Raw genomic sequence first — 16,307 nt, 5'->3', positions numbered from 1 at the left:
AATTACTAGCCTGTAGTTGACCTTCACAGTGCCTCTCTGTAACATGACGGGAGTTACAATTATGAAGCAATGTCACAAAGAATCATTATGTCCCACAACTCTTATCTTTAATGCAAATCTTGTGCAGTCATTGCAGTGTACTTTGCAAACTGTGAGGCTGAAAATGCATGCCTTATAGACACAGTATATAACAAGTAGTATACATGCATGTTATTTTTGTGTCATGTATTTGACACCATCTTTTCTTTTTCTTAAAAAAAAAAAAGTTTTAAAACTGCCATAAATAGTTATTACTTGTCACATCCCTCTTTGAAATTTCTCTTAGCTGTGCACATGTGATCTGAAGGCGGACCCCACCACCAACACATCAGTTTTATTTAGTCCTCTTGTTTTCCACATTCTGATGTGTTTTCAGTCATTTTGTCCATTATAATCTTTAACATTGACATCATCCTCTTTTGGCTACAAATAACATCATTCCCACCATAAGCACTTGCTTGATCTACACTATTACCAAACATAGTGGAATGGGAGTAACAGAATTTGAATAAAAGAAATTAATTTTTAGGTCATTTTTACTTGCTCCAGTGTATTGCTTGAGGTGTGATTGAGTAGATGTAACCAAATGTTTAACGTGTAAACATTATTGATGTTCCAACCCATTGCAGAGTTTTGAGAAAGTGTCAAAAACCAGTGAAAACTCTGAAGAGAGCAGAATATGCTGTCTGCATGCCCAAACAACCCTCTACTAATGCAACTAATGTTGCATTGTCCCATATCTTAATCACAGCATGAATACTCTGATTATGACCTTAATCAACCTGTCACTTAGATTAAGGTGATAACACAAATCATATTTTAATCAGAGTGTTTTCACACAGGTACATGCAGTATTTAAATGCCCAAATGGTTGTGCACGTAAATGTAGCATCAAGTGCATCCTCTGTCACTGTGCAGAGAAGTTAGCCTTTATGGCTGTGTTTTGGCCCTTACACTACATTAGGACTAATTTTGAACTGTAGTTAACATGGAGAATATAATTCTTTGCTATTATTGTTAGTGCAGCATGACCTCACAATCTGTGTTTCTGTGCTGGCTTTCTAGGCCTGTAAGGGAGAGGGAGGCCAGTCTGCCAGCAATCACACAGACCCACAGGCCAGTCCTGCCAAGAAGAAACGCACTGCCAGCCCAGCCAAGGTACATCTAAGAACATTAGCATTACTGTTCTGCACGACAAGTGAGAAGCCATGGAACTCATTGTTCTGTCTTACTTACAGGGTGCTGCAGACTCATGGGCAAACAGCCCCAGTCAACAGCAGATTCCCAGTTGGTATCTAACGCCACAGAAGCTACAGGTGGGAAATGTGAAATGTCTCAAGTGCATGTTTTTTGCATGTGTAATATTAATGGTCTTTTGAAAGACCTATGATGCACAGAAACTTTGCTTGCTGAGTCAGATGTGTTTTTTAGTCTTGCATTGAACATGTACTCCATGCCATAGTGAAAGGGTTACGAGTCTGTTGCATCTGAAGCTCGATACATACTCACGTGTTATTAGGTTAAGCAGGGTTTCCCCCAGAAAACTTGCTAAGCCCGGTGGTAGGGTGGCCCACCAGCGGCCCACCGGTGCCCAAGCATGTTTTTTTGTGTCAGGGGCCTGACCCTGACCATTGGCTGATGGCAGGGCCCTATAGGTAACAGATTCATTAATGGAGAAGTAGAATTTAGAAGGAGTGATTCCATAAGGCTTTAAGATCAATGTTAAAAGTTGACTGGAAATTTGAAAATATTATCATTATTTTCTGGCCATTATTCAACACCATAACTCAGGAACAAAAGAGGAGATGGTGACCACATTTTACATTTGGTCAGATACTGACTTGGTGACACTAATCTTCCATCTCACCAAGAACTACACTTATTACCTTTCTATAAATTTCCTTCAAAGTGTTCACTCCATATATCTGGACAGACATGGATATAAACTAAAACTTGGCTGGTGTACCTCGGCATACTATACAACTGTGAGGAGGAAATGAGGGAGAGAGATGCAACAAAGGTGTCTAGCTGCAGTTAAATCAGAGATGTTGCGGTTCATGGTCATTGTTGTAAGTTGATTGTGAGCTGCTGAATTAATACATTAATACCTACATTACATTTTAATTAATTAAAACACTGTTGTGAAATGTATAGCACCTGGATCACATGCGGACCAACCGAGCAAACCTCAAGCCCCCCCAGGTGCAAATGCTGGAGCAGCTGGAGAACCAGTTCTCTCTCATGCAGCAGCATCAGCAGCAGGTACAAACTCACTTTTTTTTTGTTTTTCTTGTTTTGATGTAGCACAAGGACTCAAACATAGTTTTGTTTATTAAACCCTTGTGATTTAAAAAAATGACAATACATTTATCTTGTAACCTTGTAGGTACACACATGCAGCACAGGCAGTTATTAAAGCTTGGTCAGCTTACCTGCTTGCTTTTAATCTTTTCTGCTTCTCTCCTCTGTGTCAGATGAGGCAGCAGGCGGCAGCGGGTGGCCAGCCGCGGCCCAGCCTTCCCAATGGTCCTTTGGCTGAGTCCTCTAACCACCATGCAGGCCTCTCCCTCACCTCCCCCCTCAATCACACAGCCATACGGCCCACGTGTGTCACCCAGCCCACAGCCAATGGATCCTGCTCTTCGAGTCCTTCAGCAGGGCTGCTGGGACACCTTGACAAAAATCACGCCCTGGGACTGGGAGGCGGTGGCGCGAGCAATGGAAACGTGCCTTACCCGCAGCAGAACTCTCTACCTCACAACTGCACAGCCGCCAGTCACCCCAGCACCAGCAGCATTACCAGTAGTCCCAGTCATGCAGACGAGACCTGGAGGAGCCAACAACGCAACACTACCACTCAGGTATTCCTTGGGTTCTTTTAATTGCCCCATTCACACTGCCCTTTCAGTGCGGGGATCCTGCGCCAATTCTCCGCATCCTCCAAGTTTCAGATGTGGCGAGGGGTGAAATTTCGCTGCGGCTCTGATGCACCTCTGGAGGTAGTATCAGAGGCTCAGCAGAGGTGAACCAGCGTCTGTGTGAGTGGATAAGCCGCCAGCGCAGAGCGGGGGCGTGTCGATCTGATGGTGTTCACTATGTGATAACTAAACCGATCATTCACTCATCAAAATAAAGAGAAATGTCCCACAAAGCAACGTTACATGACCAAACAACAGTAACGTAGTAACTGGTAGTGTCTTTGGTAACTCTGTAAAAAATACAGCGAAAATACTCTGTCACATTTCTGCCTGAAAAACCGCATCTGTCCCCGGCAAAAAACTTTAACTCACCATGTGTTTGTCTCCTTCCACTATTGTGTTGTTGTAGTTACTGTCTTGAAAAAAAATCACCTCAACTGTCAGCCCTCCTGACCTCCTGACCCCTTCAGTGAACTTTGCCCCAGAAAACGGCATCCCTCGCCGCGAGTGAAAGAGTCAGACAGCATCCTGTTTACTGATTCTGATTAAGTAATTATGTTATTTAGAGCAAAAAACTTAACTTTGTCACTTTCCAAGATGTGTGATGGGTCAGGATCTCAATCACAACACATTATAACAGCATCCATATGATTATAAACAGTAAGCAGGTACATGTTTAGATTAACTGGAGGACACGGGGGGAAACGCGTTGAAAAAAACACAGACGTCATCATCATGACGTGTACCATCACACCTCTTTTGGATCTGCAGTGCCGGCGTGCTGTATGAATTGACACACTGGTGCAGCTTTACACCAGAGCTGCGTGGTTCTGTGTGAACAAACAAATGCGGAGAATTGGCGAACCACCGCTGCGGAGATAATGCAGAGTCTGAGTGTGAAAAGGGCTTCTGTTTCAGGGTTTGCTCTGTCACTCAGATGGCTTCATATCTGCCTCTCTGTGCCTCCACAGGCTTTGTATTTCCTGCCATTCTATTTTTGTTAACATAGCAGTAGTTTTATTTTTGGTTAAAGTCATTGACATTAAAACGCTTTGGGTGTTGAAGTATAAAATTGTCCTGTTTCTGTTCTTGGAAGTATTACTCTATGCATTTCTCAATGTGTATTTTTTGCTCTCTCTTTCTGTCCAGGGGCTTCAAAAAGGTCCAGGTTCACATTCGGCAGGTCCCAATGGAGAACCCCCTTTCTCTTCCTCCTCCTCCCCTCAGACCTCATTTTCTTCCTCTGGCATTCTGAATCAGGTTGGACATTCCTCTGGGCCCTGCACTGCCTCCTCCTCAGCCTCCTCTTTATCTCCCACCTCTCCCCAAACCACACCCAACCACTTGTCCTCGCCTCCCCACTCCGCTACTACCTCAGGGGTCCACACCAAAGACACCACGCCTTCAGGGGGCAAAAATGGCAGCAGCAATGCAGCTGCCACTTTGCTATCAGGACCGGAGGCTGCCGTCAGGCATCCCGCAGGGACAACCCTAAGTCCCAGCACCACCCCTGCGCAGGGATTGACTAATCACGTCCAGCAGCGGGTGACAGACAGCTCTGCTAGCCTGTCTCAGCCTGGTTCTCCTGCCCCCGGCGTGCTCAGTTCAGACAATCCTCAGCTCTCAGCCTTGCTAAAGGGAAAAGCCAATGCTACCAGTAATGACGATAACAATAACTACAGTAACCACGGCGGGCCTTCCTCAGAGAAAATCAACAACGTCCACCCGGGTCTTCACGGTGCCGCCAAGCCAATGTCAGAGCAGTCAGTGGCATCCTCGCCACTTTTAGCCACCGCTACGTCCTCTCCACACTCTGCAGACCCTCACATCTCCAACAGCCTCTCCTGCCTTAACAGCCTGTCCAACACAGACAGCCAGGGGCCCACAGTCAATGGGAAGGGGCTGGAGGACCCCCAGAGCCCTCTGAAGGTAGAGCCTTCTGGAGGAGCTCAGAGATGCACTGTCCCTGCTGGTCTGGCACCCTGGTCCTCAGTTTCCATCTACCCCAGCTCCAGTGAAGTGCTCAAAGCATGCAGGTAAAAAGCCATAATCAAACTACCACCGATGGAAACAATTTGTGTGTGTGTGTGTGTGTGTGTGTGTGTGTGTGTGTGTGTGTGTGTGTGTGTGTGTGTGTGTGTGTGTGTGTGTGTGTGTGTGTGTGTGTGTGTGTGTGTGTGTGTGTGTGTGTGTGTGTGTGTGTGTGTGTGAGTGAACATTGTGCAACATTTTTGGTTTCTTTAAAGCCAATTGATTGGTCATTAAATGTTTAAGAACCCCTGGTTGATGTGGTTGGGATTAATTAGCTAATAACTTAATAGTCAGTTAACCAATCAGAAGCTGTGATTTTGTACGAGATGTGTGCAAAAACGCAGCTCACACCGGCCCATTGCCAATTGAAAAAGATGCCACTGTGTGACACTGATTGTTTGTGGCGGTTGAAGAAGTGAGTCATGTGCTGATTCCTTGGTGCATGTGGAAAATATCACTTTCACTTTACCATCATGCGCCTTGAGCTGATATTGGACACAGATTCAAGTTGATCTTTGGGTGAGTGTGGCTACCTCCACACCAGAATCCTGTGGGGCACTGTAATGATGATCTAAACTTGCTCTTGTCACCCAGCCACATTTTCTACTTGTTAAGGAATGTCCAGACTATAGATGTCAGCTTCGGTTAATTTTGCAACCCATAGCCTGACTCCCATGTAGTTGTCAGAGTGGTTGGTCCAGTTCAATGAAGTTCTGATTCTGTCAACTAAATCTTATCCTCCTGTCCAAAAGCTGAGTTTAATAAGTCCGTTTACTCAGTATAGTAGTTTTATAGTTAACTGCAAGTGTTTTGTTGTTAGGTGTAAGTTCATTGAAATGATGTAACACAATTCAGTGTTGTGTGGAAGGAGCATGGTTACATGGGGTAAAATGTGTAATGTGTAGTTTGCTTGCAGATGCTCAGTTTTGTTTTGTTCTGTTCTACACACTCAGATGTGTTGCACATTTCTATGTCACTTTTACCTGAGCTGATGAACTGACTGATCTCTCTCACCTGCAGGAACCTTGGGAAGAACGGCCTGTCGACCAGCAGCATCCTCCTGGACAAGTGTCCCCCACCCCGGCCCCCTCGCGCGCCCTCCCCTCCACTGCCAAAGGACAAACTCAATCCCCCAACACCCAGTATTTATGTGCGTGCAGCCACACCATAGAAGGAGAAGTATTCATGATGTTTTTGTGTGCAATGTTTGAGCAACAGTATCTTGGCAGCAGCAGGCACTAAATACAAACACTTGTAGTTAGCTTGTCTTTAATGTGTTGATTTAGTCCACGTTCCCTGATCACTCCCGTGTCTCCTCTCTGACATACAGCTAGAAAACAAGAGGGACGCCTTCTACCCTCCCCTCCATCAATTCTGCACCAACCCTGCCAACCCGGTCACCGTCATCAGAGGACTGGCTGGAGCACTTAAGCTTGGTACGAGGCTGTGCCAAAGATGCAAGAAACATGTACACCACTCTGAAGTGCACCACAGACTGCATTTTTCAGTTTCAAGCATCTAAATTAGTTAATTTAGCTGTTGTTTGATTTTGCCGGTGATAGTGGCAGCGGCTGTGAGCATGGGCAACTGGATGTTTCTGTTGTTTCCAGTCTCACGTGGCTCAGTGGGTGTGTCTTTGTAATCACAGGAGGAAGTATGTGGATGAATTTGACATGTATGACAACAGCACCACCTGCAAGTGAAAACTGTTACTGCACATGTTTGCTATAGAGAAAGTAGTTGGCTTTGCCAAGAATTTACAAACATCTGTTACAATAACTTGCCGCCCTATTATATAATGTGCTAATCTGACAGATTGTTCTGTTTATTTTCTTAAGTTATAAAGCCAAAATTCTAATAAGACAAAATTGTCAGAACCACACAGCCTACAACCACCTGCCCTGCTAACCCCACTGCAGTACTGCAGAGATTAAATTACCTCTCAGCTTGTTCTCCCTCAACCAGAAGATAACAATAACAAAATGTTTGAAAATTGTTTCATTTATGAGTAAAAAGGAAGTAATTGAAAATAAATTGTATAACAGCATGTTTTTAGATTTTAGGTCATTTTTGAAAATAATACTTACCTTTCTCTCTTCTTGCTTGGCTCTTCTTTTCATTCCATTGTACATATACAGATCTGGGCTTGTTCTCCACTAAGACATTGGTGGAGGCCAACCCAGACCATCTGGTGGAGGTGCGAACCCAGTTGGCTCAGCCCACCGATGAGAACTGGGACCCCAGTGGCAGTAAGAAGATGTGGCGCTGCGAGAGCAGCCGCTCCCACACCACCATCATCAAATACGCTCAGTACCAGGCCTCCTCCTTCCAGGAGTCTCTGCGGGTCAGTGGGACATGGTTACACACCATACACACACTTATACAGGAGTACTGAGAACTGATACTGAAGCTGAACCTGAGTTGAAACAGTGTGTCTATAACAAAACCATAAACCTTTAAATTATATATTATATCCCTGATGCAATGAGCACTGCTGCTTTCTACTACTTCACGTTTTTCCAATGTGTTTATGATGACAAACGTGACAAGGCAAACTGGCCCACTGGCAATGGGAAAGGTGTCAGTCAGCTATTTTTAGCAGGTTTACCCATGTTTAAAAAACAAAACAAAAAAAAGCCTGCATACACATGTCAATTTTGGTGTAAATATGGTACATGTTACCAGCCATATTTGCTATTGAAGGAAGAATAGTACAAATGTAGTGTGTGTTGCTCTCAGAAGTGAAAATTAGTGTACAGACTTAATAACTGATGTCTAGCTAATTCTAAAAGTTAATCATCTATCGAATGCTTTTGTTGTAACAGGAGGAGAATGAGAAGAAGAAGGAGATGGAAGCAGAAGCAGGTTCCTCGGACAGGTGAGTTTTCTCTACCTTTCTGCATCCTCAGATTTCAGTTGTCAGTGTATACATTTGTCTTCTGTCACTAACTACATTATACCCTTATGCTCTCTCAGTGTGATGCGGCGTAGGAAAGGGCCCTTCAAACACATAAAGTTTGGCACCAACATCGACCTGTCCGATGAAAAGAAGTGAGTGAGCTGTTAGACCAGATTTCCCACAAAATATCTGGTGGCATGAACTATCAAACATCTTCTCCTCACATGCTGTTGTTTCTGATCTTGAGTTAGGAAAATGGAATAACGTGCTTTTACTGTCATACTTTGCCCTTTACAGGTGGAAACAGCAGCTTCAGGAGTTGTCTAAACTGCCAGCTTTTGCCAGGGTGGTGTCAGCCGGTAACTTGCTCAGTCATGTAGGACACACCATCCTGGGCATGAACACTGTCCAGCTCTACATGAAGGTGCCAGGGAGCAGGACACCAGGTATACATGCACAAAATAAATACTATTGTTGTCTGCATTGTCATTTTTCTTACTGTCTTAGTAACCATATCCTTTTTCTTTGGTAGGTCACCAAGAAAACAACAATTTCTGTTCAGTGAACATAAACATTGGTCCTGGCGACTGTGAGTGGTTTGCTGTGCCTGAAACGTACTGGGGTGTCATCAACGACTTCTGTGAAAAGTGCGTCACGAGAAATGATGAGTTAAAAGATTCTTAGCCAGTCCCCAGAGTTGACACTGATAACCACATATGTTTTTGTTTGACCATCCTTACAGGAACAACATTAACTTCCTGATGGGTTCCTGGTGGCCCAACCTGGAGGACCTGTACGAGACCAACGTGCCCGTTTATCGCTTCATCCAGCGTCCTGGGGACTTGGTGTGGCTCAACACAGGCACTATTCACTGGGTTCAGGCTATTGGCTGGTGCAACAATATTGCGTGGAATGTTGGACCCCTCACAGGTGAGTAAAAAAAAAATGAATAAGCAGTTCTGAATGTGTTTACAGATGGTGATGGTCATTATCATGATGCCTGCTGACATCGAGCACAGCCTAGGGCACAAATTTGGATCCCTCCAGGCTTTCAGTACAGCTGCATGAATGCAGAATAAAAGCACAAGTTTCCACCAATGTACAGATAAAAATGAAGAGTGTCTCTCGGTCTTTGTCCTCAGCCCATCAGTACAAGCTGGCAGTGGAGCGTTACGAGTGGAACAAACTGCAGAGTGTCAAATCCATTGTGCCCATGATCCACCTCTCCTGGAACATGGCCAGGAACATCAAAGTGTCTGACCACAAGCTCTTCGAGATGATCAAGTGAGACCTCACTGTTCCTCTTAATTTATTAAATCCAGTTTCTGAAATGACTGATATTGGGTGTGTTTCCTAACCCTGTGTTTCTGTATGTCAGGTATTGTTTGTTACGGACTCTAAAGCAGTGTCAGATGCAGCGGGAACTGCTGTTGGCTGCTGGGAAAGAGCTGGTGTGGCACGGGAGGACCCAAAATGAGCCGGCACATTACTGCAGCATCTGTGAGGTAAACGCAGCATCCTTAAAGGATAACTACCGTTTTTTACAACCTCATTTACTCACCCAGATAACTTTTGTGTCATTTGGCGTTGTTCCGACGAAATTAGATCCAGTGTAGCGCCGTATATCCATATAATGCGAGTGACGGGGCACCGAAGCGCAGCCTCTATGAGCATTATCTGCCACGAAACTAGTTCATTTCACCAATATTTTGTTATGATACGCTCGTGCTATTCCCCTCTGAGTCCGGGCTCGTCTATTGTCAACATCCGGGGTCTGTAGGTTGACCTACTACCTCTGACCTGGAAGATGTCGTCTCTGAGCTGCGTGCGCACCCGCGACAGCCCGGCTTGTTTACCTGTAGCTGCTACTGCTAGTTTGACCCCGGATGTTGATAACGGACGAGCCCGGACTCAGAGGGGAATAGCACTAGCATATCATGACAAAATATTGGTGAAATGAACTCGTTTCGTGGTAGATAATGCGTTATATAGAGGCTGTGTGTCGATGTCCTGTCACTCGCATTATATGGATATATGGTGCAACACTGGATCTAATTTCGTCCGAACGACTTCAAATGACACCAAAGTTATCTGGGTGAGTAAATGACCATATATTTTGCTAGAAATAAGGTCCAGGTTGTAAAAAACGGTAGTTATCCTTTAACAATACCTAGATCCTTTCTGCTGCACTTGTTTTGTGTTAATGACACAACTTTATTGACTCTTTGTTTACCTCTTGTGCCTAGGTGGAGGTGTTTGACCTGCTGTTTGTAACCAGTGAGAGCAACAGCAGAAAAACGTATGTGGTGCACTGCCAGGACTGTGCCCGTAGGGGGAGCACTAACCTGGACAATTTTGTGGTGCTAGAGCAGTACAAGATAGAGGACCTCATGCAGGTTTATGACCAGTTCACACTCGTAAGTATCGGGTACAAAATCACTAGTAGTGTTCAGCCCAATCCCAATGTCCCCCTAAGGTTTCAAGCCCTGTCTTAGTGGACATCACCTGGTAAGCGTTTGAGTGAGAGAGGCTACAAGGGTCCGAAATGGAAAAATAGGAATGGGCAGGAATTTGTGAGGTATCACTTTGCCTTGCGTGTTTGAGACTGTTTTTAAGTTTCAAGAGTGCCATCATCTGGATTATCATCCTTTTTTTTTTTCTTCGTAAATCATGGTAACCTCGTGTTTAATGTGACAACACTATGAGCTGTGGGTACTTCCCTCAGACAAAGTCTGCAGGAATAAGTGGCCAGAAAGGACTCAAAATGTCTGCGAGGGATCCCTCAGACGATGGGACAGAGCTTAGCTCTCAAGGACTTACCAGGAACGCATGTCAAAGTCTGAGTGTGGACATTGGGATTGGGCTCTAATCTTCAGACTCTGCCAGAGTGTTTCAGTTTAAAGGAACAGTTCACCCAAATTGTTAATTCAGTCATTATCTACTCACCCCCATACTGATGGACGGATGACGTTTCATAGTCCACAAAACATTCATGGAGCTTCACAGCCAAACATTGTTGCAGCATTCTCCTAAACAACTGAAGTAGCTGGGGACTTGTTTTTAAACCAAAAAAGAAAAGTGGCTCTCTACAGCTCGTCCTCCATAATTCAAGCCTTCAGAAGTCCAGAGAGCCCACATAATTTAAAGAGATGGTATTTACATCCTTTTGTAAGCCAGAATCTTAACTGTATCTGCTAAGCTACAAATGTAATGTTTTGTTTTAAAACAAGTCTGCAGCTACTTCAGTTTAGGAGAATGGTGCAATGCTGTTATGCTGCAAAGCTCCAGAAATGTTTTATGGACAAATACTTTGGGGTTGAGTAGATAACGACTGAATTTTCACTTTTGGGTGAACCTTTCCTTTAAACTTAAAAACTCTTAATGGTGCTTCTCATGCTCATATCAAATCGTCTGCATGTGAGATGTGTCTGTAGAGCTCAGTGTTTGCTCTTCCTGTATCTTTCTACAGGCGAGTCCCCTGCCTTCCTCCTCTTGATGGTAACACTGCTGTTCTGAAGACAGTTGGAACCACAATGGACTTATTTGGAAACTCTCCGGAAACTCTTTTTTCTGATATTCAGGAAGTAAGCCGGCAGTCCTCAAGCGGCGCTCTGTAGCTATCCCATAAGGCAGCTGCGTGAAAGCTGTGTGTCTATGCAACCTGCCCAGAGTGGTGTGCCTCCCCCCAGTGGACTGGAGGGGGGTGGCAGCTCCTCCTGTCATCATGACCAGACTGTTCTAATGCTGGCCCAGCTGGACTAAACTAGAAAATACACAAAAATACACAAAAACACATAACACACACATAAAAATGATGAATTAAAGTTTTGTACATATTCTGTTTTAACTGGCAACATGGTCACACAAAGACTACTGACTTGATGGTTTCCTTTTTCCATTTTTGTATTATGTTTGTGAGTTGACACAAGAGCTTTGTTCCCTCCCCTCCATGAGATGAGTAATTAGCATAGCTGGTCTTTTGTATGTTAGACACCTCCTCGGTCAGGAAAACAAGAGAAGAAACTGTTTTGTAATGTGAAAAGCTGAGTGACACATTCTTTGCAACACTTGCCCCAATTTTTTAAAACCAGTTAAATGTTCAATTTTATTTTGCTGGAACTACGATGAGTCTGGTTACTTAGGGGTGGGGAGAGGAAATCATTTGTAGACAAACAGCCAAGTCAAAGAGAAAAGGGGTTGCACATAGACAAAAGAGTGAACTTTAATTTGTGTTTTTTATTTTGATGTAAATTTACACTATTTATAAATGCATATTTATTGCTTGAAAATATTTGTTGATGGAATGCTGTAATTTTTTCTGGAGTACCTGCCATTAAATTTGAAGGAGCCTTGTGATTTTAAGCACGGTCCCTCATAAGTTTTCTATATAAATAAAACTGCTTAGTAAGCATTGTACAGAGACCTTACCTTGAAATGGGTTTATTGTTTGAAGGATGTTTTATGGGTCAATAAACAAAAACTGTCTTTATTTATATCTGCAGCTCTGTTGTATTTTTCAGCATTATTATAGTTTCTCAAAGGTTAATCTAATTGTCATTTTACAGCACATGGTTGTACAGAAACATGTAGGCTGTGGTCTCTTTATCCTACACTGAAAAAGCTATTTTTTCATGTTTGCGTGATGAGGATGAGTTCAGGAGTGTCACAGTCTGACGAAGAAGAAGCTGCTCTGTAGGCTTTGTTGGAGTGTGTACCAAACATGTTATAGATCTGTAGACCAGGGATTCTCTCCAGGACTGCAGTACTTCATTATGATGCTGTTTTGTTGCACATTTTACCTTTATCAAATAATTGTAGCTTCTGCAATATGGACGTTGCACTTTGCAATATTGCGATTTTATACTGTCGATATTTCAGTAATTGTGCAGCTGTAATCTTATTAGTCTGTGTTTGTGAGATGATATAAGTAAGAGATGTAGATAGATAGATGTAGACAGTCGCTACAGTGCATTCAGACCCCTTCACTTTTTTCACATTTTATGTTGCAACCTTCTGCTTAAATCGTTTAAATTAATTTTCCCCTCACCAATCTACACTCAATACACCATAATGACTAAGCGGAAACAGATTTTTAGATAATTTTGTAAATTTATTATAAAGGATTTACTGAAATATTACATTCACAAGTATTCAGACCCTTTACTCAGTGCTCAGTTGAAGAACCTTTGGCAGCGATTACAGCAGCCAGTCTTCTTGGGTATGAAGTGTCAGGTTGGATGGGGACCGTTGGTGAACAGCCATTTTCAGGTCTCTCCAGATGTTCAATTGGGTTCACGTCAGGGCTCTGGCTGGGCTATTCAAGGACACTCCTGCATTGTCTTGGCTGTGGGACATTGTCCTGTCGGAAGGTGAACCTTTGGGCCCAGTCTGAGGTCCTGAGCGCTCTGAACCAGGTTTTCATTTAGGATATCTCTGTACTTTGCTCCGTTGAGCTTTCCCTGTACCCTGACCAGTTGCCCAGTCCCTGCTCCTGAAAAACACCCCCAAAGCATGATGCTGACACCACCATGCTTCACCATTGGGATGGTATTGGGCAGGTGATGAGCGGTCCCTTGTTTCCTCCAAATTAGACGCTTAGAATTGAGTATAGTTCAATCTTGGTTTTATCAGACCAGAGAATATTGTTTCTCACAGTCTTTAAAGTGTCCTTAAGGTGTTTTTTTGCAAACTCCTAGCTGAGGAGAGGCTTCCATCCTGCCACTCTGCCATAAAGCCCAGATCGGTGAAGTGATGGTTGTTTTTCTGGAAGTTTGTCCCTTCTCCACACAGGATCTCTGGAGCTCAGCCAGAGTGACCATCGACTTCTTGGTCACCTCTCTTACAAAGGCCCTTCCCCCCGATTGCTCAGTTTGGCAGGGCGGCCAGTTCTAGGAAGAGCCCTGGTTGTTCAAAACGTCTTCCATTTAAGAGTTATGGAGGCCACTGTGCTCTTGGAGACTTTCAATGCAGCAGAATTTTTTTCATAGCCTTCCCTATATTGGTGCCTCGACACAATCCTGTCTCTGAGCTCTGCAGGAAGTTCCTTTGACCTCATGGCTTGGTTTTTGCTCTGGTATGCATTGTCAGCTGTGAGACCTTATATAGACAGGTGTGTGTCTTTCCAAATCACGTCCAATCAATTGAATTTACTACAGGTGGACTCCAGTCAAGATGGAGAAACATCTGAAAGATGATCAAGAGAAATGGGAGGCACCTGAGCTAAATTTCAAGTGGCATAGCAAGAGCTCTGAATACTTATGCCAGTGTGATATTTCAGTGTTTCCTTTTTAATAAATTTGCAAAAATGTATAAAATTCTGTTTCTGCTTTGTCATGATGGTGTATTGAGTATAGATTGATGAGAGGAAAAAAAATAATTTTAACAATTTTAGCATAAAGCTGCAACATAACAAAATGTGAAAAAAGTGAAGGGGTCTGAATACTTTCTGAACGCACTGTATATGCTAAATACAATAACAGGATTATGATCAAACAACAAATTCAGTAAGTGTGTGAATTCAATATGAACATTTGCAAACTAACCTCGTGTAAGTATGAAATAAGTAGCCTGTGTGTACACACCACCTGTGAAATGAGCTTTGCTTGAAGCTGCTTTAAGTGTTGCCGTTTTTGGCTAACTTCCTGTATGTTTTGTAGTAAGCGTCTCTCCCTCCTCTCTACATCACCACATCAATGTCCAGTGGTAACCCCCCAGACATGGCAGCAAACAGGACCGTCCTGCTCTCTGCGCTTTCACAAGCAGACAGGACCGCTTCTCTATGGAGTTCTCTGTCCTGATTGGATAAAGTGGGCAGGGATACCAGAACATTTCTTTTCTCTTTTACTACATGAGCAGGAGGAGGAGAGACATGGATTACTGACTGTATAGAGCTGTTTAACACTTATCCATTAGATAAATTTCCCTTACAGCAGCTTTAAATGCAATTAGGAAATACACTGCTCCTATAAGCTGTAACTTCAAATTGCCACAATCCTCCTACACCCCAGGGCTGATGGTGTGTTCCATTGCAAGTCGGAAGTCGGAATTTTTCGGAGGAGCCATAGAATGCATCCAGACTGGAAACATCATAAACTGGCATGGTTTCGTGCTCGGCACAGGACAGAAACCATTTACAGTGGGTGATTAAAACCACCCAAAACCTCACTGGTACCCATCTACAGAATATCAGCAACATCAGTCAGTTGCACAGGGTGCACCCCAGCTACCGTCCGTTCATCCTGCTGCCAAAAATTACAGAAGTATCGGCTGCTGTACCACCAGACTCCTGAACACATCCTCAACATTCCAGTGTAACATAGTTTTATCTTGTGTAAAATCACAACACCACACCTTACTGTACATATTGTTGCACAGCCCTGTGTTGCAGAATAGCAGTTAAATTAACCCTGAAACCTTGAATATACTGTTTTGACACATAACACTCACTGTGTAGTCGGACATGAAATATTTTGCCAAAAAACAGCCACACATAACATGCCTTCTATTGTGGTCAATTTTCTTCCTTCACCACTTAATGCTTCAAAATAGCCAAAAGAAACAGTCAGTAGAAATTGTGGTTTTTGATCCTCTTTTAAATAGTGGAATATACTGTAGGTACTAGGTTTCTGATTTAGCTGTGAGCCCCCTGTATTCTATTTTTAGGGACTCACTGATTCAGCAAGAATGATAAGCTGTGCAAAGTTAAGCAAAGTGTCCATGGAGACAGCTACTGATATTACAGATTGTTGTGAAATGAAACAAACTTCTGATTTAAAGTTTAATCCATCTTACCATTCAGTTGTCTTTTCAATGAGGATCATAATAACATTGTTGGAAACAATGTTTTAATTAGGCTTGAGGGCTTGCTTCTACAGTATGTGGCATGAAGAACACAGAGAGGCAGTGAGTTCATGTCTGCCTTTTGTCCATCTCCGTTGGTCTCATCTACAGCAGGCTTTGCCAAACGGATCACCAGGAGGACCATTAAAACGTCTCTCACATACAGCACTAATTCTGACTTCAGTCAGTCACTATGGAAATATCTTGACAATATCTTGGTTTGAGTATGGCATTAAATGCAGTTTCTAATCGGAAACACACTTAAATTCAGATTCTAAACTAAACAACTTTGTGTTTGAATGTGGCCAAGAAAGAGAAAATCAAGGTACTGCTGCATTGGATCGAAACAACAGCAAATGAAGGAACAGTTCTTGACTACTGAGCAAGTGAGAACAATACAGATGGCTGATGAAAGTTATCAAAGCAGTTTTACATGTTCAGTAGTCACTTGAGGTTTACCAAAGATTCTGCACCCTGTTGATGTGTTAATGAGTTAATATTAGCTGGAGACAGAGCGGCAGTGTGTTGGATTAGATGTCCATGAATGTTAACGTTATTTATATAATAATAATAATAATAAT

The 16,307-nt window shown here is 43.3% G+C and overlaps 1 protein-coding gene across 1 annotated transcript in view; it reads left to right on the top strand.

Moving 5' to 3' along the window:
- The window catches only part of kdm6a (lysine (K)-specific demethylase 6A), a 58,308-nt gene extending 45,928 nt beyond the window's left edge, over positions 1 to 12,380 (top strand). Inside the window, exons 14-30 of the mRNA XM_084362740.1 lie at positions 1,105 to 1,197; positions 1,278 to 1,355; positions 2,194 to 2,301; positions 2,514 to 2,900; positions 4,107 to 4,993; positions 6,009 to 6,138; positions 6,319 to 6,424; positions 7,127 to 7,332; positions 7,814 to 7,866; positions 7,965 to 8,039; positions 8,185 to 8,333; positions 8,420 to 8,534; positions 8,630 to 8,817; positions 9,030 to 9,171; positions 9,266 to 9,392; positions 10,134 to 10,304; positions 11,357 to 12,380. Coding sequence (XP_084218866.1) covers positions 1,105 to 1,197; positions 1,278 to 1,355; positions 2,194 to 2,301; positions 2,514 to 2,900; positions 4,107 to 4,993; positions 6,009 to 6,138; positions 6,319 to 6,424; positions 7,127 to 7,332; positions 7,814 to 7,866; positions 7,965 to 8,039; positions 8,185 to 8,333; positions 8,420 to 8,534; positions 8,630 to 8,817; positions 9,030 to 9,171; positions 9,266 to 9,392; positions 10,134 to 10,304; positions 11,357 to 11,383 — 3,042 coding nt within the window. The 3' untranslated portion in view covers positions 11,384 to 12,380. The remainder of the gene's footprint in view (positions 1 to 1,104; positions 1,198 to 1,277; positions 1,356 to 2,193; positions 2,302 to 2,513; positions 2,901 to 4,106; positions 4,994 to 6,008; positions 6,139 to 6,318; positions 6,425 to 7,126; positions 7,333 to 7,813; positions 7,867 to 7,964; positions 8,040 to 8,184; positions 8,334 to 8,419; positions 8,535 to 8,629; positions 8,818 to 9,029; positions 9,172 to 9,265; positions 9,393 to 10,133; positions 10,305 to 11,356) is intronic.
- Positions 12,381 to 16,307: the final 3,927 nt, after the last annotated feature.

Source organism: Pagrus pagrus, assembly GCF_965226575.1.
Source record: "Pagrus pagrus genome assembly, chromosome: 9".
Classification (NCBI taxonomy): domain Eukaryota; kingdom Metazoa; phylum Chordata; class Actinopteri; order Spariformes; family Sparidae; genus Pagrus; species Pagrus pagrus.
Note: the sequence above shows the minus strand (reverse complement) of the source record. Positions and strands in the feature narration are given on the sequence as shown.